General features: G+C 43.0%; 1 protein-coding gene across 4 annotated transcripts in view; it reads right to left on the reverse strand.

Annotated features, from left to right (window-relative positions):
• Window positions 1-29: 29 nt before the first annotated feature.
• stxbp5l (syntaxin binding protein 5L) overlaps window positions 30-22,491 on the reverse strand; it is a 111,493-nt gene continuing 89,031 nt past the window's right edge. For 2 of the 4 annotated variants that reach the window (XM_062402088.1, XM_062402091.1), the window contains 10 exons: window positions 16,626-16,730; window positions 13,292-13,345; window positions 10,696-10,875; window positions 5,699-5,800; window positions 4,581-4,826; window positions 2,564-2,927; window positions 2,136-2,301; window positions 1,304-1,415; window positions 889-1,109; window positions 30-580 (listed from right to left, as the gene is read on the reverse strand). In XM_062402088.1, coding sequence (XP_062258072.1) covers window positions 539-580; window positions 889-1,109; window positions 1,304-1,415; window positions 2,136-2,301; window positions 2,564-2,927; window positions 4,581-4,826; window positions 5,699-5,800; window positions 10,696-10,875; window positions 13,292-13,345; window positions 16,626-16,730 — 1,592 coding nt within the window. In that variant the 3' untranslated portion in view covers window positions 30-538. The remainder of the gene's footprint in view (window positions 581-888; window positions 1,110-1,303; window positions 1,416-2,135; window positions 2,302-2,563; window positions 2,928-4,580; window positions 4,827-5,698; window positions 5,801-10,695; window positions 10,876-13,291; window positions 13,346-16,625; window positions 16,731-22,491) is intronic. The other 2 variants (XM_062402089.1, XM_062402090.1) reach the window with 2 other exon arrangements.

Genomic DNA, 22,491 nt, shown 5'->3' on the forward strand with positions numbered 1-22,491 from the left:
TTGTTGGCTTATATTATTAAATAAAACTTTTTTTGTATCTCCTGTTAAAGTAGCATGCTGCTTTTTAGTATGGCAGTTGGATATTTTTAATAGTCATCCATTTTTGTGTCATGCATTTGTTGTTGGTTTCGTAACTTTTAGAGTATCTACACAGTGAGGTCCAGAAAATCCAACCATACACACACGCACACGCACACTCACACACACTCACACAAACACACACACACACACACACACACACACAAACAAACACACACACGCTTTGCCGGATATTCCCACTTTCTTCATTCCTATAAATGTCGCCACCGTCTCTCTATCCTCATCACAGCGTGTCTAGACAAGGAACTCAGGAACTAGCCCGTCCCGGTCATTCAACAAGGTGACAGTGCCGCAAACATAGCCAGTCCACAAGCCATAAAGACAAAGTCACTCTTGAGTCTCTCTTTTTGATTGCTCCCATCTGCAGAAGGAAAGTCCCTGTCCCAGCATAAAGCTCTCAGCAGTCTCAGGGCAGCCTCCGCCCTCTGTCCTGCTGCTATTAGAACTGGTACCACTTCTTGTCCTTGCACTTAAGCATCAGCTGTGAAAAGACAAAAAGGAAAAGGTTTGCGGGATGAATAATAAACACAACCTTTTCTGTGTCTGAAACAAACAAACATCAGTGGAGGAGTAAATGGAAGAGACTGTAATGGTGAACTGTCACGATTATTTAGGTTTTGAGGCATTAACCAATGATTATTAATGAAACGATTAAAAACAAACAAAATGAGCTGAGCGTAATTGAGCAAATTATCCTAAAACTTGTATCCTTATCTTCATTTTACTTCAAATTTGATGATCATAAATATCTTGTCTATGTATTACTACAGTAACAGTTCCTGTGTTCACCTCATGAGCGTGTTTGGAGAAGCCCTCTGCACTGGACATCATGAGAGCGGTTCGGTCCTCCAGCTCCCCCAGTCTCTGGCCTCTTTCATCCAGAGCGATACGGGCCCGAGCCAGATCCCCCACGACTCCCCCCGCTGCCACCTTCATGCCCTCCATCCCCCCCTGGCCAGGGATGTGCTGCGCCAGACTGCGGGACGCCTTCCCAGATGCTGCCTCACCGACTGTCAACAACAACAGGTAGCAAAATAAAGAGAGAAAAGCGATGGTGAAATGTAAAGCACATTCACATAACCCTCAGATAATTGCACAGTTAACCCTTGAAAAGTTGAGACTTATGTCATCTTCTGGGTGAATTAGCACACACGGAAATTAAGCACTTTACATTGAGACAAATAGAAACAAGAAATAAACGCACAGAGCTCCTCTCTGTCGAAGGTGTTGGCGTTTCCTCCAAAGAAGCCCTTCAGGAAGCCTCTGTTCTGGGCCTCCGGTGTTTCTATCGGTGTAAACAGCTCTCCGAGCATTTCCTGCAAATAATGGACAGGAACAAAATCGAAGAATTCTCAGCAATTGATACAGTTTGTTATCAAACAATCATTTCTAGTTGTGCACCAGGGACATAGCGCCAACATTTGTTGATTACACTGGTCATCAATGAGGTATGGTGAGGTGGAAGTGCATATATATATATATATATATGTATATATACAAGTATAATAATGCTGTTCTTACTGTACATTGACAGTGAGCACTAGACCATAATGTGAGTAACCAACCACTGTTTGCCTGTAGGTGGCAGTATTGCCCCACAGCATCATTTTCACAGCTCCACTGACATATGTTATCATTAGTGAGAGTGCCGTGATGGTTTTTGAGAATAAACACCTCTAGGAGTATGATCGGGCTTATATACAAACACACAAAAACACACACACACACGGTACTTCAGACAACATATGACAAGTGTGACATTTCTTTTCAATAGCCGCTGTCAGCTCTGGGCCTTATAAACAGTGGGGACAAAGGCGTCTGCTTAATTACTGCACAAACACTTTTCTGAACTCAGAGACACAGAGTGAGATGACACAAATTGTCAAAGTGGATGCCCACACACTTTATCTGTGCATAATGTCTTTAATACCACTAAAATCTGAGATGTTGCATGTCATAGAAACAGCACAGACACAAATACACACTCAACCCCCCCCCCCCCCCCCCCACACACACACACCCACTGCGGTGCTGACCTGCAGGTTGTCACACATCTCCTGGCTGTAAGTAATTCTCTGGATCTCTGTCGGGGAGCTGAGATAGAGAGCCTGCCCCCCGTTGGTGAAGCAAAAGGTTCTTGCGATGCGCATGTCTGTCAGAGGCAGGTAGTTGACGTCCATCAGCGGTCTCAGACTGGGGAGACTAGGCAAGAAGAAAGAGACGAGTAAGATACCATGCAGGAACATCCGTGTAGTCTGCAGAGCGAACCACGCCACAGCTAAATGTAGACAGCACGATTACAGTAATTTAATAGTTATTATTATCTATGATCTATAATCTAATTTGATCAAATATCAGGATTCAACACAATTTGATAATGTGCAAAAAATAGTGCCACTGATTCAGGGCTTTGCTGTTTTCAGACCCCTTCAGTATTCTCACACTGCTGCAGCTGTCTCTGTACCTGAGTGTCATGACGTGACCGTTGGCACAGAAGCAGGCGAGGCACACGCTGTTACACGCCGACACCACGTCGGCGCGCAGCACAAACGACGACTCTGTGATGTTGTGGACAAAGAGGCAGGACTGCGAGGGCATCAGGAACACTTTGGCCTGCCTCTCGGAGCACACCACGGCCAGATGTCCGTCCCCGCAGGCGTCCTGGGACGACGACGGGGAAAAGTTGACCAGCTTGCGCCGCCGCGGTCGATCGGGGTCCTCGGGGACGTTGGGGTCCCGCCAGGCCTCGTAAGGGCTCTGGATGACCGCCCCCATGCAGTCCAAGAAGCCAAAGCGCAGCACTGAGCCCTTCAGCATCAGGACGGTTCCTGCAAGTGTTTGGGACGAGACAAGAGAGGAAAACATGAAACATGGGTTTGCATGAGACCTAAAGTGTCCGAAGCCACAGCAGACAACTATAGCATATAAGTGCAGGATGCAGATGATAGGAGGTCACCTAATTCCATAGTAAAAATAGTAGAATAATTAGTATGTATTATAACTTGATTATTCCAACCCTCTAGTCACATTAACAGAATGGATTTGACTTGAATGTTTTTCTCTTGCCTTTACTTATGTTTATTTTATCATTTTCTGTTGCCATTACTTTAAAATGATGTTGATTATTTTATCTGCTTTCTTAGATTTTGTGTCATACAATTTGCTGTCTTTTTAAGTTACATTACCTAAGTTGCCTTCTTGTCTTGTTTTGTTTTCATGCTTTTATTTGTGCTCTTTGTAATGGCTGTTGAAAGGTGCTATATAAATAAAGTTATTATTATTATTATTATTAGAATAACATTGGTAACGACAGTTTGCATAAACGATGCAAGTTAAACACAAAACATTTTTGTCCCAGGACTTGTTTTCTGCTTTTGTCTCCATAGTAAGCTACGATATTATTCTCAAACACATCGATTGTTGCATTGGAGACGTCTCACTCTCTCCAGAGGAAATCCCCAGCAGCACAGACTGAGCTCAACAATCCTCCCTTCTCAGCCCGCCAGTTTTCCAGGATCTGTGACCTTCCAGTAAAAAGCTTGCTTCTCGCTCGCTCGGTCTCCGGAGAACAGCTGCTGCTTCAAAGGGCCTGGATGTTTTGGTTCAATTGATGTTTATACCCTGAGACGAGAGACCTTTCCCTCACGCAGCGGGGCTCCTGGACTGGTGATGTGTTAATTCACTGGCTCAGTTTTGTTTAGTCGGAGTGCGAACACGGTCGGAGCTGCAAAAAATCCATCCTTGCTCTGAGTGCAGAATTTAGTCAATGTGAGACCATGCATGACAAATGGCCGTCAAGAGTTTCTCCATGACAACAAACTCCCCCTCTAATTGGGACTAATGCCGTTCGAGACGCTTTCTAGTACGAGCGGGACCCGGGGAGAGTTGAGCCTTCGAGTGCTGCTCGCACGGCGAAGCAGCCCATTTCATTCCTGAGGAAATTGCCTGCTCTTATTCTAAAAGCCTTGTTTTGCGTCAACACTGCGATGTCTCATTTGTCTGAGTGGATGTGTTGTGTCAAACATACAAGTGGTGTTGAAACGGGAGCCGGTGTTTTACTTCAGATCAGAGTCTTGTGGTTTTTTTGTACACCATTTTATTATTTCTGAAGAACTCGTCTACATCACAGTCATGAGGGGAAACAAGGAGAATGCTACAGGCTTATTACTGCAATGGGAACATGTTGGTTTGGGTGCTGTTCTATTCGCTGTTTGATGGCAACACTAGAGGATTGAAAACCAATCAAATCCAGGATGCATTTTTACGGTACAGTTAGCATTGACTAATATTTTCAATCTATCAAGTGAGGTCCAAAACACAAGTCACTTTGACCCATTTTCTTATGTGTGGTCAAAATGTGAGATCTAATGCTGAGAACTAAAACACCAGTGCACACAAGAAAAGTACTAATCCCTGTTGGTGCAAGAAAACTGCACGAAAAACTACATAGATGACACCTCTGATGAAACCCTGGTACTTACCACAGGGGCCAATGGTGACCGCCTCCTCCATCCTCTCCTCCTGGTCAGTGGGAAGGGACATCGGGATGAGCACGACCACGCCCAAGCTGGTGCCCACCCACAGACACGGGGTCGGCAGGGCATCACTCTTGCGCCCGTAGGACTCTCCGAACTGCAGCGTGGTGATTGCCTCTTTGGTGTCCCGGTCGATGCTGGACACGCTGGAGCTGCGCGAGCGGCTGAAGGAGTTTTCACGACTCTCCGCAGCTGCCGGCGAAAACATGGACCCCGGGAGGAAACATGACATGAAGCGGTGCAGAGGGAAGGAAGGGAAAGAGAGGACAGAAGAAAGAGAAAATATAGATTTATGGCAACAACGAGATGGACGAGGAAGACGGACAGGTGATATGAGGTGAAGACAAGTTAATTAGAAAATGGTAATCTGCGTGTGAGGAGAGAGAGTGACAAAGAGTGCAAAAGACAAGAACTCCTCCGTGTGTCGTGTAAAACACCGGAACAAACAGGGACATGCCAACGAGAGGTGACACACTGCGAAGGGATGTGATCAAACATTACGAGGGGACGACAAGACGGAGACCTTGTTTTCACAACACACGCCTGTGCACACACAAACACTCCTGTTGTCTAATTGAAACTGCTGGTTCTACTCACTGTTCAGCGGCCTGATGATACACACACACAGAGAAAGACACAGAAAACGTCTTTAGCTCTATTTTAGTGCAGCCCATTCACGTCCACCATTGTGTACTTTAAAACTCCATCGTAGAAGTATTTCTGTATCGCTGCACTTCTGAATAATTCAAAGCCAGGCAACGTGGAGTGCTGCCTTCCCCGGAAAGCAGAGTTTATGTAACAACAACTGCTGTGTGCCAAAAAAGTGTGCTGACTGCAAAACATACACTATACACTGACTGCTGCTGCTATATAAAGATGGCATCACAGCCGCCCCTACACCTCAGGACGTGAGCACTTCTAGGCGTGTTTCAGACAGGACAGGGCCACGGGACGGACGGACTTGCTGACGGAGGGAAGGACATACTGACCGACGGGAGGGACGGACAAACGTGTAGCAGTCAGCAGGACAGCGGGTGATGGGTTTGTGGCCGAGGCCCCCTTACCTCTCTCGTTCCAGCAGTAGGCGCTGGAGCTGTGGTGCTCGTCGTGGGAGTACATAGAGACTCCGTGCAACTGCTGGAGCATCGCCCTCCTCGAGGCATAACCTATTCGCCCCCCCCCACCACAACATGAAACCCGTCGGACAAACCACAATCGCCCAGACCCAGAGAAGTCAATACACACACACACACACACACACACACACACGGGTGCGCACACATAGCCACCCAGCCAAGAACCAGACATGATGGACAGCAGGACCAGAGGATGAAAGAAAGGGGAAGAGAGAAAGAGGCAGCTGAGTGTGAGCTGAGAGATTCCTTGAAATTTGAACACAGACAGAAAGAGAGAGTGACGGAAAAAGAGGCTACGTTTCTTGTGGCCACACAACTTTGACTCAAAAGAAAAAACATCCTCTCACTAAACACCATCTCAACACCATCTGCTCAATACCACACTGGTAGTCCCACATGGGGACCAGGGATAACGCACAGAGCTGTAGCACGACAACCAACATCTGATGCTGCTCCTTCTGAAACTGCTACGAGCACAAAAAAAGTAACACAAAAGGGACATGAAAACTCAGAAAAAAACCTGTTTCTCGTTTCACATGGTATCAGATCAGCACCAATACATTCAGATGGTTTTAGTGGTAAATTCTGGTATCGTGACAACCCGGCTGCACAAGCTGCCGGCAGACACACAGACGAAATAGCCTTCTGCCGTGGGTCTCGGTAGCAACGACTCAGCTTTTGCCGTGTGTGTCGCTGGGGTGCGTTTACGCTGTGTGACAGAGCCTGTGGGGGGGCTGGCTAATGAAAGTCAGGCAGAGTGGTACACTGGCAGGACACAGGGGCCCCCTGGGGTGGGGGCTGCTTCACAGGGAGCTAGAGAGCCAGGTGAGGCAGTGTCAGAGGGTGATAGGAAGAGACGGACATTGTGCCAGGTTTATGCTGTGGTACATGCACTTCCATCCACACACTTTGGAGAGACAGGGACAGACACATGGAGACTGCTACTGAACACCTGGTCATATCTATGTACTAACCAATGACTGTGAATAGAGAATTGTGCCACATTTTGTGTTAATTGTGCATTTAATTGGGAACTGACAAATTTTGTATGTAAAAAAAACAAGCTGCTCAAGTTGTTGTATGCAGCGATTCAACAGGGACTTCTTACATCACAATATCAGGTGTGTGGTTTCAGTTTTTTTGTTTTGTTTCGGATGTGGGTGTGCGGAGGTGCAGAACAGAACATCCTCTGAAAGCCTTTTCAGCATCTGGCCAGGTAGTTACTGAGTCACCTTAAAACTGCAGAGCACAGAAAAATATATTTGAGTTCTCCGTCTTTTACCTGTGAAATGTTTTATATTATGAGATACCATTACCTATTTTGCTGTTTGTGAGTATGTTTAAATCAAAGGCTACACTCACCTCTCTTAACTTACACAAACACGATCTTACCGGTGTTCCTGTTCTTCAACTACCACTTTATTACCACGTCCACAGGCGAATCTAATGTTATCATACCATAACATCTTCAATATTTAATCGGTGTGCAGCCCAACCAATAGAGGAGGTAGTGACATGGATACTGTATATTCAGTTTCGCTTCCCCTGCCATTTCCCTCCTCTGTCTCCTCTCCTGGAATGCAGGCCTCATTAACATCGGCCTCACCTCTCGCACTGCTTGTTGACCTTTAATTATTCCAGTGATCCCGCTGGCTCTTCACTGTGGTAACCCAGTGCAACTGATAAACAACAGAGCCCAAGGGAGGCGCCAGTCAGTGAATATGCATCGGTCTGCTGAGAAATGAAATGAATGAATAAAAGCACATTAAAGCTTGTGCAGATAGTGGAGATTGTTGATTTTTTAAATGATTTCCTCCCACGCTGTTTGTGAATCAGACATTTGACACAAAAGGTTGGGAAAGGTCAAAGATGGTTTTGATATGAGGAGCAGTTTAATTGGGTCCAATACCATATCATGGACTAAGAAGGCAAGACAATTTACCCTCGTGTCATACCATGTGACACTCTGGATAAGGGTGACCACTGTAAATCGATTAAAGCCGGAGCCACTCTGTCAAAGCTTCCTCAGCACATTTGAGCAGGAGGACAGATGGTACCACTCAGGCACACAGAAAGAGTTGTCCTTACAGAGATGGTGACACTCTTCTTTAGTATTAGAGAGATTGTTGAATATCTGACAATGGATTCAGTGAATGTCTAAACACAGGCAACCCGTAACACTATGTTAGTTCAGCCTATGGTTAGTATAAGGTTTCCTAATAAATTAAAAAGTCTGTCAACCTGTTCTAAGGAGAATTTCATTTGTTCTATTGCCTTAAAACTTTGGAAAATAAACGTATTCTATTATCTGCATTGGTGTGGCTGCTTCTGCAGCTGTAGCCCAGGCAGTGGCTTTAATAAAACATTCAGATTATGCTGATGTAACATTTTTTTCTCCCCTGGTTCCAGGTCAATGTGGTATAATGAGGCTGATGAAGATGGCAGAGGGAGTCTAATTAATGTATTGGTGTAATAGTCAGCTGTGACTCAACAAGCAACACTGCACCTATCCCGATTATTTTTAACATCAATATTCTACAACAGCTTTTTAGAACCATTTTAGATTTGTATAATCGAAAAAAAGGCCCAGATTAAAAAGTGGGAGTGACCTCCTCCAGCCAGAGCGTTCCAGAAGTGAACACTCCTTCAGAGCATTATATAAAGCAGTACTGGTGGTACACCAGGTCCTGAACACAGTTCTGTAGATTGTGATAAATATGAAGATCACAAGACTTTGACTGACATAAATATACATTTTTTCACAAGATGACATGAAGGTCAATCTCCTGCCTGTGAAGTACTATCCCAATGGTGCACATTTCAAATTGGAGCATGTAAATGTTTGGCCAATCATTGTGTGTCGGTCAGTCACTGGCCATTGTCTGCCCACCCCACTTTTATTTTCCATCCACTGTCAAAACAAAGGAAATCTACAAATTTGCAGCTATACAACGTCAATAGATGTCCTGCAGCAATGTCTGACAGTGACAGACTAAGTGCAGGATTTCATACTGTGTGATTAAATGTTCTTGCACATAATACTGACAGAGGCCATTATCTGTGTCGGTTCTCGGGTCAAATCTTAAAATGACGCTGCCTGGAGTGTCATTTCATGTCCTTACTTGAAAGCACATTCCTTTGTTGCCATTTTTACTGTCATTGAAAAGTGTTTTGCAGTTTAAACGAGTTGAATATAAGACTTTTTCAGACCCCACATAAACACTGAATACAGTGGCGATAACAAATACCTAGGCATCACACACAGAGACAGAGGGACATATTTCCACACTGAAAACACACACAGACACACACACAAATCTCCACACTTATCATGGGTAGATGAGGCCACTCGGGCCGATCCATTTCCAGGCAGTGCATGTCAAAGACAGGGTGTGAATGAAAAGAGTTCAAATCGAGGCAAATGAAAAGAAATGTCAGATCTGTCAATGAGAATGTCAAAATGCCAGAGTGCGAATCGTGCTCCAACGGTCGTCTTTAACTACTTAATCTCCTCTTTCATGTGTGTGCATGCTGAAAAGGGCCTTTTGAATGTCGGGGGAAAAAATTGCATGATCACCTGCAATACAAAGAAACTGTATATACTCGCACACAAGGACATGAACTAAAAGAAAGTGATGAAAAGCCTCCCTTAGCTCAACGATTTATGGGTTATGAGAAAGGCGGACAGTGTGGCCACACTACACGAACCTAACGTGAGCTCCGTTACTCATCAAAAGACTAAAACATCTACAATCTCTCTACGAGACGAGAAAGAAATATGACAGAAACAAGGCTAAAATGTTACCTCATCAAACTATATGACTGGATGGGGGTAAAAAACGCGACATTCATTTCTAACACCTCAGTGCTGCTTTTGGAGTTAAATACATGCAGAATTCTGATGCAGAGGATTAAAAAAGAAAAACAGGCATTGAAGAAGTCAAAAGAAATCAGTTAATACACTTGAAAATAGCATCAACCTTCAGGGCTGGGACATAGTCGACACAGGCAATCGTGTTAAGAGTCACCATGCAAGAGCTGCAATGTTGTAAGGTGATGCTAATGCAAGTTGCAGAAAATATATATGTTTGAAGTAGCAAAGTGGCTCTCACACTGTTTAATGTGGAAGCAGCCGCTGTTAGTGTAAATGTAGAACAGCTATGATCATCATGTTCTCACTGTCAACATTCGCCTATTGCCTGATTTCCACTTATCTCAGTGGGCACACACATCCTCTACAGAGTTTAGTGACTGCCAATCGAATAAATTGACCATTTAACCAACCCTGCCCCTCCTATTTACTGCTAAATGGCCAAACATAAGCGAAACACTAAACTTACTACACCAGAGGCTCCCAGACCTTTCAGCCTCCGACGTCTAAAATAAAGGTCACAGATTATGACCCCTCTGCATCACAGAAGGTGACAGAGACAGGTCCTGAATCGAGACACAGTCACTGGCACCAGGACGGGCCTTAACGAGGTTCAATTGAGTTTTTAGATGGTAATAGTCAAGTATTTTAGATGTGCATTTTGAGAGAGAATATCTGGTTACGTTTCATTAAAATGTAAACAGCTTTTTTATATATATTCATTTGAACAACTGATTATTTCACTTATACATCATTATCACCTCAGGGGTCATGTTTGGAAATAGAAAATTAAACGTTTTTTGTTTTTATATTCATATGGTTCCTCTTCTCAGACTTTTATTTTAATTTAATTTTGTGGTTAAAATTATGGTTAAAATATGCTGTTTCAAATAGTTTTTCAATTTTGCTAACTTGCATTAGCATATTATTGCCTTGTGTTAACTATGTATCAGGCCTTAAACCACTTACCGCAGGGTGAGAGAAAGGCATGCACTTGTTGGGAGGGAGAACATGTTAGAGAAGTTAAGGGATGGGGGGGAGGACAAGCACACACCTTCAGTGTGGGACACAGGCAAAGAGATCTCCATGCAAGCAGCAGACTGGGCCTTGCGGAAGGGCGGTCGGCCAGGGCCTCTGCGGGTAAGCCGTGGCCCCTCGGGACCCATTGGGACGCGAGGCTTCCCCGCCGAGCAGGGCTGGGAGGTGGGGCTAGTGCAATGTCCATTGACATGATCTGTAACAACGGCAAAGCATTAGCAAACAATACAAAGAGGGAAAGAGAGAAACTTTCATTCATATTCAAATCCACAACTGCAAAATCCACCATCACAGGTCACTTAGTCTGATAATGAGCGGCTTTAGTTAAATAAGGGAGAAAACTGCTGATTTTACTTTTTTATAATCCTGTTTTATCATCTTATAGGAAATAAAACTCACTGCGATTGTGGCAGTTTCTAAAAATAAAAGCCGACTTACTACTTTAATTACAATAGTACATCACATGACCTATGAAGATGGACATTTTTGCAGTGTCAGAGAAGCAAGCTGATGTTGAAGATCAGATTGTCAATAAAAAAGATGGCGGAAGGTGAGAAAGGAGGAAAGAGTGAGTTGCAAAGGGTCGGAGAGCGATTGGAAATCAGTATGAGCAGGAAGAAGAGAGAGATGCTGGGGGAAAAGGAAAGTGGGTACAATGTGCAGTGTCATATTGTAGTGCAGTCATCCAGTCTGTGCCAGGAGAGAGATCATAAATCATAGAAATCATAAGAAAAACAGGCTTGTTTCACTTCCACTTTTTTTTTTTTTCTCCTGTGTGAAAACCTTCTTTTGACGACCAGGAGCTTTACAGTATTTAACAGCTTTGACAAAAAGCCTAAAGTGAAGATCAAATAAATAAGACTGATAATACAAACTGCAATAAATATAATACTGTTTCTTAGATTAATTAATTAAATTCTAGTCGTTGGGCTACATGATCAGCTACAGCCGATGCTGACAGGAAACACTTGTTACTCTCCTGGAATCGTTGTTGTGCATGGCCTCCCCTCAGGGACTGACTGTGGAAACTTTGTCCTTACTTTTTTTTTTAGAGTCAAACCTTTGTTTCCTGCAGTTCAGTTGCGTGTGAGGAAAAAGCCGTCTGGACAGGTAATTACAGCTTCATGATACCAAACGCCACAAGGTCTTTAAATCTCACTTCCTCTCAGTTACGAGTAAAAAAAAAAAAAAGCTTCTCACTTATTTTTGGGATTATTACCTCTCCTCTCTCAACTTGTCCTGCATGGTTGATGCAAAAAATGACTCAGTTTCAAAGTGAAGATGAAAAGCTCCGGGGTGCCACCCAGTCCTCGTGCAACACGCACAGTTTCACAGCAGGACGAGCCGAGGCAAAGCGGGCAATTGAAAACTGAGATTAGTATCGGGGCCGACTGATCGAGAGCTGCATGACGGCACCGCTGTGCCTCTGTATTGATGTTTTCTCACTCTGAATTTCAAACAGAGATGCGGCCACTCAGTTTTTTGCCCCGAAATGTTCTGCAGGAAACTACATAGTAGAAAGAATGGCCCTGTATCCTCATACACATCACCCAAAGCATGGACTACCACATACATCAAGACTGCACATACACCGACTCACACACGATAGCAAATACACCAAATATTAGACAGATCCGACCCAATAAATACCATATTCCTATTGAAGTGAAAAGATTAAAGATTAGATCAAGTATGATTAATGATAAAAATAAGTATTAATATGTATTTCTATCCATTTTACACACAACATACAATACTGACACTTTGTTGTTTTAACCTCACAGGAAGCTTAAAATGTTCCTTTGTTGACGACACTTAATGTGTGATGAGGCAAACAAACTTGTTCTTCTCCATTTTTTTTTTATAACCTGGCTCATAAAAGATGTAAATAAAACAAAAGCACTGTTTTTTTAACTGTCACACGCCGAAAGGTTATTGAATGAGTCACAGGAAAGCACCGGCGCATTTTGTGTAGAAGAAGCAGAAGTTTTTTTTGAGGGGACAGCATGTATGACACTGCAGGCGCAGAGAAAAGAGAAACCTGAGGTTGTGATGTAGATGTGGCACTCATGTAGCAGATGTATGGGTGAGTGCGGTGGGGTGGGGGGTGGGGGGGCACTCGGTATCTGTAATGCAGATGATCCAGTCATAATGAAGAGACGGCTGTTCCAGAGAGAAATGATCCAGTTAAAGTGAGGGAAGGAGCGAGTGATCAAATCACTGTAGAGCAAGGCTGTCAATGGAGGAAAAGGTTGTGTAAAATCAGAGGATGGTCCAATCATGATAGAGCGATAGAAAGCCTCAGATTTAAACATGGGCATGAGCTAAGAATCACCTTTAGAAACACTTGCAAAATGTAAACGGAACGAATACAGAAGATTGAAATCAAAATACATTAAAGGGGCACAATGGACGAACGAGTCAGGCCGACAGTCTCATGGGCTGCTTGAACAGGAGAGAGTGACAAGTAAACTGAAAAAGGGAAAGTTTGAGTAAGAAAACAAAACAAAAACAACTACTGCTACATAAAAAGCCTAGAATATGTGAAAAAAGCAGAAAGTCGATGATTCAAAAGAAATCAAATGAAAACTGCTGGCTTTCGCCTACCGTACCAAGATCAGTCTTAAGATCTGTCGGCAGACTTAACTTTCTGCCGGGGCCCTTTACTGAAACAAAAGAATAGGAAACAAAGCACCAGTTAATCCTTAAATAAAAATAAAATAAATAAATAATCTACGGAGCCCCTGAAGTCCCAAAAGAGAATTTTTCTCGATAGCAACTAGTTCCCAAAAGATAATCTGGTCTGCACAAGATGTAAATTTATATAATATTTTGGGACTCCAGGGGCTTCGTACTAATCTAAGACAAAGAGTGAACCAAAAAAAGTGCAAAAGGAAGAAAATAATCTAACCAAACAAAATGGAATTCAAATGGAATTCAAATGAAAATACAACCAGAACATGCAAATCGGTGCAGTTGCACACAGCAGGCGTATTTCAAAATGCATGCTCCATTGTTGTCCCAGGCCAGTGGAGGCAGCGATATCTACAAGATTAGTAACACCCAGGGAAATAAATGGCCCAGTGAATCATCCAGGGACTCGGTGCAGGATTTATCCTCTTATAACTAGTGGTCAATGTCTCGTTGAGCTGCAACAAGACACTTGAATTTACCCTGGATGTTAAACTCCAGGCACTGCACACATTTCTGTAATCCGATGAACATTGAATTCATTTACAAAGTGAAATTGGTCTGCTTTGTGTTTTATCTAAGGCCTGGGATGTCTGACACCGAAGCACAGACAAACAGTGTGACACCACACGGTGTCAAAAACCAGACACTGGAGGGAACAAAATAACTTTTAACATTTTGCAAGCATTTTGCAGTAAGTGGAGAACTGCAAAGGTCAGAGTTGAGATGTCATGAGTCAGTTTCCCCTCTCAAAAAGAAGGCAATGCTTTGTTGTTTCTTTGTGGAAGACACGGGATGGCGTTCACATGCGACTGGTCCATAAAAAGACCACATGGAAAATCTGCATGACCATGAATTTGCCTTGTCTAGGGTTTTGAAAATTTTATTTTGTTTTGGATTTGGAAAATGCATCAAAGGAATCAGTGACAATTCCTTTCAAAATAAATGTTGACTCAGTTTTCAATCCTTCTACCACAGAGGATGCGGGGCCGACTGGCGGAAATTGTGAATCTATTTTTAATCTATTTTAATGTAATACAGCTCATTCCATTTATGCACCTTATTTGCTGTGAAGGACCACGTAGTCAGCTCAGTATCAAAGATCATTTTGAGGAAAGATATATTTCATTTATTACAAAGGAGGAAATTAGGGTGGCATGGTGCCCTAATTGAATTCCTCAATCGATGAACTTCTGTTTCCATTTTTTTCCAGGAACAAGTAAAGCTTTTCAGATTAGTGTTGCTAAGAAGATAATGGATGAGATGTTCATGTGTGTGTGTGTGTGTGTGTGTGTGTGTGTGTGTGAGTGAGCGTGTGTTTTCTTCATAATGAACCATGGGGAGCAGATGCTGCTACAAAGATATAAACTGTGCAGTGTTCGGCTACAGTGACAGAGTAAATGTTCTCATAATAAACAAGTCTCAAACAGATGGTTCCTCTGTTTAACAGCTCTGTGGCCAAATTAACAATTCATAAAATGTTCATTGTGAATATGAAGAACACGCAGCCAACCACTGCATGTACCAGGATTCATGACCGGGGGTCTTAATGACGACATGCTCATTTATATCTAGTCAGTTGAGAAACAATAGTTCTGAAGGATTTCACCAATCTGTGTTGATAATAACATTATCACTACAATATATGTGCATGGACAGTTTTAATTTGTGTATAACATATGTAACACATGTTTGGCAACAGTTAGTGTTAGCTCCATTTGGGACCTCAACACTCCATATGTTACTTCATGATTTGTTCAAGTAGCGTTCGCAAAGGAAAACGATGGCAAAATGAAAACGTTATATCCTGGCTGGGCAGTGGGTGGCACCTCTAAAGGTGATTTATGATTCTGTAGATGGACTGAGGCAGGATTGGTGGTTAAATGGTGTTTAAACATTTCTGTTGAATGTGCAGTTCGGGTTTGCTCATTTTCTCCTCTGTGCAAGGCCATGGCAGGTTACAGGTATATGCAAGATGACAAGAATACCTTTGAAGATCAAACACACTGCAGGATTAGGAGGCAAACATCCCTCCGCCCCCCCCGAGGTCCGTAGAAAAGGCTGATGAACTGAATTAGAGTAACATATAGAGTGCTGAGATCCAAAAACGGCCTAATGTTTGGATTTGATCAGGCCACGACACTGATGTTGACGTACACAGCAAGCGGAGGTAATTTTTATCAGCACCACAGCTGGTCACTTAGTGGCCACCATGCAGTTGGTTAGAAATGAGACAGTGATGAATGTTAGCGCAGAGGACAACAAGATGAGATTGCAGGTTTATGGACACACAATCACAAAGACACAATTGGAGACAATCTGAGCACCACAGCCTGGTTAAGTAGCATATTGTCCTTAGGTGACAAAGATGTGTGGGTCCAGCGGAGGCACGATGATTAACACCACAGAGAATGAAGCACAAGAGAGCAGATGTACCCAGCGGGAATACAACCCCTTCCTCTTTCTAAGCCCGCCTGCCTTGCAGCATTGCTGAATGGTGACGGATCCAAGGTCAAATCCCCAAACTGGCACATACAACACACATCACAACGTCTGCCCCACCTCCCCACTGCAACCGGAGCAGAGAGAGACAACACAACACCAGCAGTTGTCCGAACAAAAGCATGGAAGACATTGACGAAAACAGCAGCAGACAGTCAGTCACTAGAAACACAGTCCCTGTCGGCTTGTTTACACTGCAAGCAACCTGTTAGATGGTTGATCTGTGCTGACCTATCAGGGTGTGAGATTGCATCTGTTTGGTGAAAGGCACTGCCGACATCGACTAATTATGAAAGATTTGATGTTTTACTGAATTTTAAAGACCATTCAATATTTCATTCAATGATGGGCTTTAAATGGCTGTAACCTCAGCTGCATATGTACATATGTGTGTTTTTCATGATTCCTACAGCAACCAAGTGAAAAACCAGCTTTGCCCTTGATCACCAACGACCTTGAAAGATTCTGCCGTAGCCCGGCTCTTTCAAAGCCACCAGTTTTATTTGAAATACCTAAAAGGTCCCTACCTCTGTGCTTGTGTCGGGAATGAAAGGACTTCTGGTGTCTCGCTGATAGAGTTGCTCACAGTGTGGAAGCGGAGCTGGCATGCAAGGTGCAACACTGAACCAACTACCTGGCCAAAAACAACCCATTTATCCCAGCTCCCTCCCTCGTTTTGCCATAAAAAAAAAAAGAAGCCACAAGCAGACGTCCGCGAAAAGGCTGAGATCCCTGAGTCCTCCCTCCTCTTACCATTGTCCAGCAAGTAAAAGACTGGACTGCAGTGGCTGGCTCTCAGACTGGCCACAGGCTCGGGCAGCACGCGTGGGTCATTGTGAAGGGAGGTTGGGTATTGAACTAGAATAGGAGATCCAACAGAACAGACAGAGACGTTTCAGGGAAATGGGGGATAGAGACAGACAGAGCGGGTGAACTGGGGAAGATGAGAGTCTTGGGAGTTAGCAGGAAGAAAACAGTTGAGAGGTTCTGAAAATAAAAAGGTTAATAAGCAGCAGAAAAAAAGCAATATTCTATTCAACCAGCAATAATGATACTCAAACAGGTTCACAACACAAGCACAACTAATACTAACACAAAGAACACTGCTAAGCACTACTAGGGTGACTACTACAACTTAATACCACTAGAATCACATTTATAACCCCACGAACGGTATCTTCACTCATTCTGTTGTCTCCAACAGCCTGTCAGTCCTCCAGACCTATTATTAACTTTTATTACTACGAGGCAATTTTGCAAATCATTTTAACTTCCAAACACACACAGCCACCACCTCTAGGTTTTACAGCCACTGTCAAATACCTGACACTTCATAAAGACAGATAAAGTGGATCCATCCACATCTTGCGGGAACACAACATAATACAGCCAGGCAATTTATAGTGTCGTTTCCGACAATTCACTGTGTAACTCCTGTGAACGCACAGTGTAATACTGTTTGTTTTTCAGCCTTGGTTTGACAATTCAAGTCTCCTGCGCTGCGAGCTTGAGAAAGGTTAGTTTGTTATTCCCATGCGTTCTGCCCCTCGTGAGCTGCAGCAGTGCTGGACAAACAAAGCAGCTATTCCTCCACTTGTACCCACTGTTTCAGCCTATTATAGAAAAACTGCTGAGATCATATAACTGTAACATGCTCAGGAGGCTTCTACATACTCTTGAAAGGCACGAAATACAGAAACCCTCATACATTGAAATGAATTGCCTTACAAAATATCTAATTAATCGGAAATTAAAATGAACCCTGGATTGGTAATGAATCAACTATCCTCCTTGTACGAAAGAAAATAAAATGAAAGGAAGAAAATACATCTTCAAACTGTGTCCAAACAAGTTTATTAACTTGCCCTTTAAACTTAATGAGCACAGAAACAAGCCGCCTTCAGTCCCAAAACAATGTGTGTCTCTTTACTAAGGATCCTATCAGTGTCTTTAATTGAGAAGTGAACTGTTGGCCAGCAAATCAAAACAGAGTTGTATGTAGACAGAGCTTTTCAAAGAAGAATGTGGATATGCTGTCTGCTGTACTCGACGGGTCCCGGAGGTTGTGTATCAGCAGCTGTCGGCTCCTCTCCTGTAGCCACATGACAACAGCAGCAGTCACTCTTCATCAGAAATACTCCTCAAAGCCACCAGGAGGGTATCACACAAGCAGCCGATTTGAGACTTTGAGGCCGCTTCAGCTCCTCTGACATCGAAACAAACATATTCCTGTGGCGTTAAGCTTAAAACAGTGAGTCTCGAAACAGTTTGTCTTCGTGCGGCTTTTCTTTTCAGGCAACCAATCAGATGGGTCACCACCTGTCTCCGCAGTACCTGAAAAAAATGCAGAAGCTGACCTCTCTCCGTGTTTGTCTTTCCTGACATGATATCCCACATCATCTAGAGACGGTGTGCTAACATCTGCATTAGCATTCTCTCAAATTTGTGTCTCAATACTTGAGGCTTTGGTCATATCAGAATTAGCATATCTCAGTAAGTTTGGTCTCATAATTAGGTTAGAATAATTTAATTTGCTGCATATATAATATCTTTATGTGAACCATAACTGGCTTATGAGTGAAATAATATACGTGTAAAGGTTTAAATGACGTTACTGTCATACGGCAAAATGAGAACAATGTCATTTAGTTGAGTTCTAACTTTGTATCATAGATATACTTGTTATAGAAAAGGCACAAACAGGGTTTCATTATAACACTGTTGTGAGGCTTATTTGAACCTTAATCAAACTGAGTTGCATAGTTGTGGATACAACTGTGCAGCTGGCGTCAGTTCAGAACACTTACATTTCCCCCCCACCCTTCCTCTCCTCAATTGCCCATTGCTAAATATATCCTGCTGGGTCAGGGACCCATCACAGCATCACAGCTTGTTAGTCCATCTCACAAGTGGTTTTATGGTCAAGTAAGCCCTGATACAGACACACATGGAATAAAGCTAAGGAAATGTAATTCATAATCCCGAACTAAAACAACAGACTTCAGGAGACAGAAGGGAAGGCGACAGATTGGAGTGGAGGGAGACAGCTTCTGGCAGGAGAAGGACCAATTACCGGACCTAATGACGAAAGGAAGATAGAAAATAGGCAAGAAGGGGGAAGACGTGTTAAGAATAGGCGAGAGACGCCTGCGGTTATTGACACATGGGGTGAGTCAGGCCGCTGTGTGGCTGTCCTCTGTCTGGATGTGGCCTTGAAACAGACACAGCACACCTGGTGTGCCAGGAACAGCCTCTAATGGCCACAGAGAAGAATGGAAGTTTATATTCAGCCAGAGGAAACAATCCGTGGACTCTTCACCTGTCAGGTAGAGAACAGGAGTGGTGCCTCATTTATCTGGAGCCATAACCACTTTAAATAAATTCACATCCCTCTAAAATTATACAACTATTTCTAATCTGTCACAAAATCCACAACAAATCATACCAACGTTAACATTTTCATTTCTATTGATTATAGATCTGCCTCCATCATCCTGCTCTAAGTAAATGTAACAGTGAATCAGACATTGTGTTGAACATTATTCGTCCACATCTCCTCCCTTCTTCCATCTCTCTAATTAAAAGATGTCAGGCCTGTTATGGGACAGAATGACCATGACCTAGTCAACATGACAATGCTGAAAGACTCAGCACGACAGCAGAGGACATCTTGCCCTGGTTCTGTTAGCCTCCTTAAGAGGCTCCAAACAGGGCTGGAGACTAAACATGTGAGAACTATTTTTTTACAGACAGGGTTTTTCTTTTGGTAGTTAGTCCTCACTCTTGATGAGGATGAAGGACACAGGCTGTCTCACCTTGTTAAGCCCTATGAGACAAATATGGGCTGTACAGATACAATTTGATTAATTGATTGAATTCTTAAGTAATGACTGGAGGGGCGCTGATGAGGATTTGCCACATCTGAAAGGCATCTAATCAAGGCAGGACCAGTTTATTTGTACAGCCCATCACTGTCAGTAAAACCTCATAAACCTCAAAAAGTGTAAGGAATAGAAAGGGTACGATAAAATAAGACGCCTTTTGTCCTTAAAATCTGAAATTCAACAACACTGCTCATCTTCCTGTTGCACAGTCCTCCATCATGTGGAGCTGAATGTTATTAAAACCAACGTGATCGCTGAGTCATTGTTGAGTCACCCTTTGGAGCCTCGCGTGGATGCAGACATTGTTCTTACTCTGCTGCTGGGCAGTACATTGTTTACTTATCTATCTGCCAATGAGGAACATTATAAAGTTTTATGTTTTTCAGTATGCACAAACTTTGCTGAGGCTTCAAAAGTTCACCAGACACATCAAAAAAGTATGACTCAACATTTATAACACAATCTCTCAACTTCTATTGACTGACAATATTAAAGGAAGTCTGTTGACATTCGAATATAACCTGGTTCTGTATGTATAAAGAAAGGCTTAGTGCATTATAATATGTATACGTCCTTCTTTATATCTACTTTCACAAAGCAGCAGCAAAGTAACCCTGACATCCTTCACCCCAACCATCTCTCATCTTCCATCACACCCTTCAGGATTAACCTAGGAAGTTCTCAGGTCACACGAGATACACAGTGGATTTTTTTCTGAACATATCATCCTTGATATGTGTGATGTCTCTTCTTCCCGTGCCAGGGATGCACAATGGCTTTGTAAAGAGATTAGCCACAAATCCTCTGCAGCAGACCGGGGTAGGCACCTTGTCTTCCAGCCCTGCCAGAAGCTGTGTTTAAGGTCTTTTAGATGTGTTTATGGTCTGTCACTGAGAATCCTCACCTCCTCCTGGTGTCTGATAGGCATCCTGATCACATTTCCTTATATTGCCAACTCTCCTTGTCCCTTACGGAGAATTGTCAAACGCCCCCTCCAGGAACTTTAGGAGGAAAGCATTTGTGTATCAGTGTGTCTCTGGAAATATGAATCATTAAAAGACTTGGACACATTAAGTCCATGTGGACACAGTGTGATAAAGCAGCCTGGAGCCATGTGAGCAGCTCAGCACCTGTAAGGACAGAGGTGAAGCTCAGGTGCTTCACTGTTTCTTCACAGCTCGTGGCCTGAACCCTATTCGATCCCAACAGTTTGTATTCTCTATAAATCACAACAAACCACTTTTATGTATTTGCGCACACAGCGGAATCATTATCATGCCTCAGCACTGACAGAGTGTGACACATAAATCTTATCACCAGGTAATTACATGTTATTATTCAAAGATCAGCCACTGTGTATCCCTGTTTGAGAGAACTGTACCTCTGCTTAGAAGAGTACATCTCCATCTGACTCCTTTTCCTGAGAACTCGGGTTAGTTGTATGTTTCCATAAAAACAAGGATAAACCAAGTTAATTATTAGAGGATTAGTTAATCAATTATTAGGATGACACACATGTTTCAGCTCTGTGTTGGGGCCGATTCAGAAACATTCACCTCACAGGTTTTATGGAGAAAGAGCAATTTGTGGGGTACTTTCAAAACGTTTCTTGATATTAAAAAACTACCACTGATTATATTTATCAACTGTTAAAATGTTCTGAACTGGAGGCAAACATTGCGTTATATCCCAAATAAATCAAGCTGGTTTAAAATACCACTGAAAGTAAGATATAAAGCAGACAGACAGAAAGAGCCTTGAGAAAACAGCATGGCTGCTTGGCATGGTCTTCAGCACAGATTTACACACACTGACACTCTCTCCATTTGACCTTTTAGTTCTGAATTTGCTGAAATAACGTGGTTTCCCACCACACGTACAAGTGCACCTGCTGGGAAATGTTCTCATTCCTCTCCGTTTCTCCTCCTATTATGCAAACACAACGTCTCAACGTTCTCTGAACAACCCGGCAGTTTAAACTCCAATCTGCTGGATCCACTCACTCACAAGCCAATATATTCACAAGCCAGTCCTCTCAGCTTATCTCTCACTCTTCTTCCAATCTAAAATCACATCTCCGAAGGGTGATCCTGAAACCTGAAGCAAGTGACAAGATAACGAATACGACGTCTACTACAAACATCGAGGGTATTTAGATTGTTTGGTTCATCAAACCATTCCCCTCCAAGTAAGCATGTCTGTTTTATCATACATCCTCGAGCATCTAATGCTACATCAATTAATGCTATGCACCAACATGCCAGATATATTGAACTTAGAGCAGCGCACAAGAGGATTTCATGATATATTATGTATGACAAAAATACATATTTCAACAGCTTTGAGAAACTGTTCTGATCTCCTCTCAGACAGATATTCAAGCCTTGATCTAGTAAAATGATGCAGGTTACTGCCATCCTCTTATCAACTCTAGATTGTCACCGCAGCTCTCATATTCTGACATTAGTTCAAAGTAAACATGTAATTGAGGCCTGTGTCATCCTTTTAGAGGGTAACAGTCAACACCCACTTTAAGGGTTCTGGTTATGGTGAAGTAAATTTCTCATTTATTTTTTCCTTTGACATTTCAAAAAATCCTAATGAAAAGACTTTCAAGGCCGACCAACTCGAATCAATCATGACCATAAAACCTTTGGTTCAAAGCCAACAAATTATTGGAAAACAGCAAGAAATGCGTGTACTGAGTGAAGGAACAACACATCCCATAAACCACC

This window comes from Platichthys flesus, chromosome 13, assembly GCF_949316205.1.
Source record: "Platichthys flesus chromosome 13, fPlaFle2.1, whole genome shotgun sequence".
Taxonomy (NCBI): Eukaryota; Metazoa; Chordata; class Actinopteri; order Pleuronectiformes; family Pleuronectidae; genus Platichthys; species Platichthys flesus.